This window comes from Lepidochelys olivacea (assembly GCF_965140295.1).
Source record: "Lepidochelys olivacea isolate rLepOli2 genome assembly, chromosome: 8".
In the NCBI taxonomy this organism is placed as follows: domain Eukaryota; kingdom Metazoa; phylum Chordata; order Testudines; family Cheloniidae; genus Lepidochelys; species Lepidochelys olivacea.
The window spans coordinates 18365763-18373400 of record NC_140418.1 but is presented as its reverse complement, the minus strand read 5'-3'; the positions used below and the strand labels follow the sequence as shown (position 1 = coordinate 18373400).

General features: G+C 49.1%; 1 protein-coding gene across 1 annotated transcript; it reads left to right on the top strand.

Annotated features, from left to right (window-relative positions):
• Positions 1 to 2553: 2553 nt before the first annotated feature.
• On the top strand, positions 2554 to 5604 carry GPR151 (G protein-coupled receptor 151). Its single transcript, XM_084636526.1, has one exon. It carries the CDS (start codon positions 2812 to 2814, stop codon positions 4018 to 4020), a length of 1209 nt encoding a protein of 402 aa, XP_084492652.1. The 5' UTR covers positions 2554 to 2811; the 3' UTR covers positions 4021 to 5604.
• Positions 5605 to 7638: the final 2034 nt, after the last annotated feature.

Below are 7638 nucleotides of genomic sequence, written 5' to 3'. Positions count from 1 at the left end.
TACTGGTGCTGCAGTCAGGAGAACTACAATGGCAGTTGAAGAGTGGAGGCAGTTGTCTCTGCCCACTGATGACAGTGCATGTATGTTTATTACTTTACATTTTTTACAGTGCCCATGTCCACAGCCCTGGAAAAGTAACTGGGTAGCAAGCCTAATGTGTTACATAAAATCAGGTGCACTGTCAATGTGCTAATAAAATGGATGGCTTCAACTGCTCGATCAATGCCATAGGTTAGGGGAGCCATTTCTCAGTACCTTAAATGATTGTCTCTAACTAGAGCACACAGTGAAGAGGCTAATATCAATTTAGAGTTAAGTTACCCAGAAGCTGATTCAAGAGGTAGCAATGGTTGAGGCACTAAATAATAGCAACCAAACTAGCACCTTGACACTAATCTTTTGAAGGGCTGATTTTTAAAGAGGAATCTTGGAAGAGTGAGGATGATGCCAGTCATAAGGACCCTACATTCAAAAGTAAGGACATTAAGATCCTTACACTCAGCCTGGAGGCTATTTAAGCAACCTTAATAGAGTCACATGAACAAGAGGTTACCACCCAGTCCTTCAGTAAACGAAATTCCTAGTGAAGCCAATGGAAATAAGCATAAACTATGACATTTAAAAGGTAAGATGGAAATGGCGCGGGGAGGTGGAATCTGAAGAGCAAAGAGCGAAGCACTTAAATAAGATATTATCTAAGTATAGCAGTAACAGGAAGCCTGTGAGAGATCCAGCAGGTCTGTTGGACTAGTAAGGAGTAAAGGAAATAATTAAGGAGGATAGGGCCATTGTACTGAAACTATATTACCTCAGCTGTATCTGATGTAAACATTATTTTATAATCATATTGGGCTGCAGTCTGTGCCACTGAACTCAATAGGAGCATGCTGGGGCCCAAACAGCTGCTCAGTTACTTGTGAGAGGGACTAATCTGATCAATAGTCTAAAACAGGGGTGGGCAAACTTTTTGGCCCGAGGGCCACATCTGGGTTTGGAAATTGTATGGTGGGACATGAATGCTCACGAAATTGGGGGTTGGGTGTGGGGGGGGTGAGGGCTCTGCCTGGGGCTGAGCATAAGGGGTTGGGGGTGCAGTCCTCTGGGACTGAGAGGTTCGGAGGGAAGGAGGGGGATGGCGGCTGGGGCAGGGGGTTGGGGTGCAGGAGGGGAGCAGGCTCTGGGCAGTGCTTACCTCAAGCAGCTCCCAGAAGCAGCGGCATGTCCCCCCTCCAGCTTCTACACAGAGGCATGGCCAGGGTGCTCTGCGAGCTGCCCTGTTCGCAGGCGCCACCCCTGTAGCTCCCATGGGTCAGGTTCCCGGCCAACGGGAGCTGCGGGGGCAGCATGCGGAGCCCCTTGGCTGCCCCTATGCGTAGGAGGCAGGGGAGGGTCATGCCACTGCTTCTGGGAGTGCGGAGCGGGGCAAGCCCTGGACCCCACTCCCCAGCTGGAGCCCAAGGGCTGGATTAAAGCATGTGGAAGGCCGGATGCGGCCCCAGGCCGTAATTTACCCACCCTGGTCTAAAAGGTAAAAGGAGTTGTAAATTATAATGGACTAATCAATCAGCATCTAACAAGGACAAGCAGGGGAGTGTCAACAGCATCCTTGTTTTGGGGATTGGTGAATGTGCTTTAGGTGTCTAGATTGTATGACAGGTAATAATGTCTAGATAGTATTTATTGACTTAGACCAATACATGGAAATGATACGGGATTGGTTTGCTAAAGCAGTGAGACACTTCCCTGTGGAAGTATAGCCGCTTTCTTGTCATGTTTCATAGCAATGTACCTTAGAAAGCGTCCTTCCTGGAGCTGTACAGCTGATGCCAAATTCAAGCCAGTTCGCTCCATATTTCACGGCTGGAGATTACTGGGAGGACGGAGCTGGAACGGAGCAGTGTAAACACGGAGCGCTTGGTACACCCGCGGAGCAACCTACTCCTTTGTCAGCACCTCTCTCTCCCCCCTCTCCCGCTCGGCCCTGCGCAGGCGGGCCCCAGCTCGGCTAAAGCTTGCCCCGGCTGCCCCCACCCTGGAGCACTTCAACGAGCGGGACGTCGCCTCCCGGCGGCACCACTGAGGACCCAGTTTCCCGATGCGCGACATGTGCCTCGCGCGGCTTTTATTGACGAATTGCTATTCGTCCGTTAACTCTCAGCCTGCGGGGGGTGGGGGGGGGGGGGCTTAGCCGGCCTGCGGGCGAGGGGCCGCTGCAAGGCGACAACGCTCCGCTAATTTCTAGCCCGTCCCTCCGCGGCTGGAGTGAGCTTTGCCTTGGCCCAGCCCCGCGGCCGGCCTGTGCGAGCTCCGCCAGCCGGGGCTTGCGCTCAAACGCCCTCCGGAGCCACGTTCGTGAGGGGACTGGGGACGGGCTGCCAGGCTGAGCGGCGGGCTGCCTCCCCGCCCGCTCTGCTAGCCAGGGGGGCACAGCCAGCGGCCCTCCCGCCCAGGGGCTCCATGGCAGCCCCGTTCCCGCCTTCCCGGGGGGCAGGGAGGCGGCGCTTCAGGGGCGCCGCGGGGCTGCCCGGCGGGGCTCCAGGCGTGCTACTGAGGCGCGGCCAATGCGCTCCCGCCGGGGCGTGTCAGTCCCAGCCGCGGCCGGTATATAGCGCGCTGGGCCAGGCGCGCCAGCTTCGGCTTCCCACACGCGCTGCGCTCGCGCGCCTGCCAGGTCACGCCAGGCGGGGGCGATCGGGTGAGAGACGGCGGGGCAGGCAGCAGGGGAGCGAGCCCGCTTGGCGCCCGGCTGGTCCCCAGCGTGGCTGGGCGTGACTCCCGCGGGAGACGGTCCCGGCACCCGGCTGCAGCACCATGAACAGCTCCCTGGCTCCGCAGGTGCATTTCGCGGGGGGCTGTCAGCCCCACGACTCGCGGGAGTGGAAGGCGGTGATCCCCGCTTTGCTGGGCGTCATCTGCCCGGCTGGCTTGGCGGGGAACGCGTGTGTCATCGGCATCCTGCTCTACAGCGCCAGGCGAGGGAAACCCTCCCTGATCCACTCCCTGATCCTCAACCTCAGCCTGGCGGATCTGCTTCTCCTGCTCTTCGCGGCGCCCCTGCGGGCAGCCGCTTACTCCCGCAGCGCCTGGACCCTGGGCTGGTTCGTCTGCAAAACCTCCGACGGGTTCCTCCACACGTGCATGGCCGCCAAGAGCCTGACGACCGCCGTGGTGGCCAAGGCTTGCTTCATGTACGCTAGCAACCCGGCCAAGCAAGTGAGTATTGAGCCCGGCACGATCTGTGCGGTGCTGCTGGCCACGTGGCTGGTGGCCCTGGTGAGCTCCCTGCCGCTCTGGCTCTTCAGCACCCTTCGGGAGCTCGCGGCGGGCTCGCCCGCGTGCGTCGTGGCCGTGCCAGCCCCCGCCCGGGAGTTCATGGCTGCCTTTGTCAAGCTCTACCCCCTGCTCGTGTTCTGCGCGCCCCTGCTCTGCGCCTTCCTTTATTTCTGGCGCGCTTATGGCAGGTGCCAGCGCAGGGGGACCAAGACCCAGAACCTGAGGAACCAGATCAGATCCAGGCGCCTTACAATCATGCTGCTGAGCGTCACTGTCATCTTGGCCGTGATGTGGCTGCCGGAATGGATATCCTGGCTGTGGGTTTGGCACCTAAAGCCAGCAGGCCCTGCTCCCCCCGAAGGCTTCCTAGCTCTGACCCAAGCCCTTATGTTCACCATCTCTTCGGCCAACCCGCTCATCTTCCTGGTGATGTCTGAGGAATTCAGAGAGGGCTTTAAGGGCTTGTGGAAAAGGCTGACCCTGAAAAAGCCTCTCCCTGCCACAGACAACCAGGAAATCCCAGCTGCTAACTCTGAGATTCTCCCCGATTCGGTCCCTTCTCCAGAGCCAGAGATTGCTGAGCAAGAGAAAGAACTCCCAGCTGCCCCTCAGGCCTTAGAAAGCCTGGAAAAGGAGATGCCCGTCTTTCCAGACGTAGAGCAATTCTGGCATGACCGAGAAGCAGCCCCCGATGCTCAAGACAATGACCCTATTCCTTGGGAGCACGAAGAGAAAGAGACAATATAGGCTGTGATCAATAAAGTGGTTGGAGATTAGAAAGCTAGGGAAGTTTTAACCAGAGGAAGGGTCTTGTCAGTATAGTTTTGTTACTTATTAGTGTGCTTAAGTGGATACTGAAGAAATGCAAAGTGTTACACTGATGAAATTCTTACCATTTCCTGTGCTCATTAAATGTTTTTCCTAATCTGTAACAATATTCATATTTGCAGTATTATTGTAGCCCTGTTGGTCTCAGGATATTGCAGACTTGAAGAAGAGCTATGTGAACTGCAAAGCTTGTCTTTCACCAACAGAAGTTGGTTCTGTAAAAGGTATCACCTCACCCACAATATTGTGTGTGTGTGTGTGTGCATGTGCGTATATATATGTATATCAGGGCAATGCATTTATAGTTCAAATCCCTACTCTAAGATTTTGGTGAAGTGTCTTCTCTGAAATATTTATGATGATTTGCACTTCAGTAGCCAAAATGGAGTTGTTGTTTTTTTTAAAGGTGTTTGAGACACGCAGAATTCAGAGAGCAGAAATAAGGAGAACTGACACAAAACTCACAAAAAGTGGTTCTTCTTAACAAGCCAGGACAAACCGGTGAGCTAAATTTCAGCATCTGTCTAAACGTCAGAAAGCTAAAATAGTAGTATTTACAAACTATATACAGTGCAGATTATGTATCTTTTTGAATTTTCTGGTTTAAGTGCTGCAATGACTTCTGTGGAATTCAATATAGTTGCACAGAGTGACAATGCAGAATTTGAATGCTGAAGTTGAAATATTTTCAGAAATATTTTTTGAGACAACTTAAAACATGCACTGAGGTCTGATAAAGTAGGTGAGGTTTGCCAACAGGCCAGAGTTGCCTTTCAGAACCAAAACAATAATCCCTTCTTTCTGAATGTGCATTACAGAGATGAAGGTATATTTAGGCATCTTGTTTTAAGCTAGATATGATTTCTCCCTCAATGAAAATGTTTCATGCCCATTTTGTAAAGCACTTATAAAGCATAACAGTTGTCAATGTCAGTTTGTTTTCAACTGTGAATAAATAAAAAGTGAAGTTGGTTTGCCTTACTTAGATCCAAAAATCATTATCTTCAGCCCCCTGAAATTCAAAGGAGACATTTCTTCTAGTTAAGTAGCAGTGAATGGACTGTTTTATAAAGCTATGCTGATATGGTCATTGAGATATTCTATTAATTTCTCTTGAATTTGACTAGCATTGTATCTTAACAGGGTGATTGGTTCCTATGTGAACACTACAAAATGGAGAGTTGAGAGAATTTCTCACTAGAGCTAAAGGCTGCCCTCAGTGAATTTAGCCATTGGTCCTACCTTGTGAATTACCCCAAGTATTCGGAAATAGGAGCTATTCTACTCATTGATGCAGCCTCATACTTTCTCAGCACTAGACAATACCCATTATGTATCACAGACAAGAGCAAACCCTAACATGACTGTGTGGTTGTATAGCTTAAAGAGAAAGATAAGGAGTAACTTCACTATTTAGAGTCTATAAATACACATGGGGAACAAATATTAAGTTTTCACTCTAGTCGACAAAGGTATAACACAATCCAATGGCTGGAAATTGAGCTAGACAAATTCAGATTAGAAATAAGGTGTAAAACTTTCAACTGTGAGAATAATTAAATATTGGTACAATTTAACCAAGGGTCATGGTGGATTTTTCCATCACTGACCATTTTTAAAATTGAGACTGGATGCTTCTCTACAAGATCTGATCTGGGAATTATTTTGGGGAGGTTCTGTGGTCTGTGCTATACAGGTCAGACTAGATAATCTTGTTTGGCCTTAGAATCTATGAATTATGAGACAGATGTGTTAATGTCAGGCAGAGTTTGAGCTCCACCCTTTTTTTTCCCTGGATTACCTTTCCAAACTGAGTTTCTGAGTCTCAAGACTGCAGCAATGGCTGGCTGTGTTTCATCTGTACATGGGTAAGAGGTCACAATTGTTCCAATCCACTAGTTATCCTAGCTGCATCCCTCCAGTTTAGACTACTTTACCACCACCACACTTGAAGTCCACTCAAATTTCAGCTAGTGCACAATCTGGCGGGCCTGCTTTCTTACCAGCTTCACACATGGAATATAAGACACCATTATATCTAAGCATGCATAAGCTCTCAGTTGGATTGAGTGCAATTCAGGGTACTGATCGATAAAGCCTGTCATGATCTGGATACTTGGCATCTCAGGGTATATCTACACAGCAAAGAAAAATCCACAGCTGGCCCATGCCTGCTGATTCAGGCTTGGGCTGCAGGGCTATTTCGTTGCTGAGTAGAAATCTGTGCTTGGGCTGGAACCCGGGCTCTGGAAGCCTGGGGTTGGAATAGTCCAAGAGCCTGGTCTCCAGCCTGGTTCCAGATGTCTACACAGCAATGAAATAGCCCTGCAGCCCAAGTCAGCAGGCATGGACCAACAATGGGTTTTTCTTTGCTGTGTAGACATATCCTGAGAGGCCACCTCATGCTTCATTTTGGCAGTTGAGATCTGACATTCACATACCACTAAATTCTACATCTGTATGAGATAGACTAGAAGCAGGTCATTCTTAGTCAGAGGGCCCTTTACAGGAACAGGCACTGTCCCTACCCAGTCCAATAGAGCTAGAGATGTCAATCATCAGGACATGATGCATTGCTCATTTAGTGAGATGTCAGAGGAGATGGGAAGGCCCAGATGGTTTTGTCCAGACATGCCGGTTTACACACCCAATACAGAGATTTTATTTTGTAAGTATAGTGGGGGGGGGGGGGTGCACTACTAGCCCTGTGCTTAAGGTTGTATCTTGATGTCAAATTTTACAAGATCTTTTACCTATAACCCACTATAGCTTTCAGAGTAGCAGCCGTGTTAGTCTGTATTCGCAAAAAGAAAAGGAGGACTTGTGGCACCTTAGAGACTAACCAATTTATTTGAGCATAAGCTTTCGTGAGCCTCTAAGGTGCCACAAGTACTCCTTTTCTTTCCACTATAGCTTGTGTCTCTCTCTTCAGGAGGAGCTGAGGAATGTGTCACTTCTTTATGCTTTTGATTTTTAGGTTTTATTGCTAGTGCATTTATAGAAAAACTGATTAAATGTTTGCTTCTTAAACACATTTTTACAGTGTTAATTTGGGCAACATTTTCTTAATCTGTCTTGTGATCTAAATTCCAAGAACCCAAGAGAATCCAGATCATGTCAGCTTGTGTGTGATAAAAGTGCTTAACATGGTAGGGCCTATTAGTACTACTGTAAAATACATGTTAATAAACAATATGGAAGAGGAGAATTTTTGCCTTTACCTAAACTTCATGGGTTATACAACTTTGTTAAAACTACAGAAAGCAATTTCATATTCTAGTGAACAAGACCCTCCCAGCTGGCAAGGAGTTAGCCACTTGATTTTTTTGGGACCTGGAGCACCAGCAGGCTCAAATAACAGCAGTCCAACAAAAATGCATGACAAAATGATTTCTCTCATTCCAAAAATCTTTTTTGTGGAGAAAAGAAGATCCAAATGGGAGAGAGCTGTGTCCTGTCAGAAAAATGGAAACTCTCCCCCACCCCCACCACACAGATTATGTACCAAAGGAATTCTTGCTCTTTCAACATCTCAAG

Bases quoted from the DNA above. Each gene is read 5' to 3' on its own strand.
- GPR151 (XM_084636526.1), top strand. From the start codon at position 2,812: ATGAACAGCTCCCTGGCTCCGCAGGTGCATTTCGCGGGGGGCTGTCAG.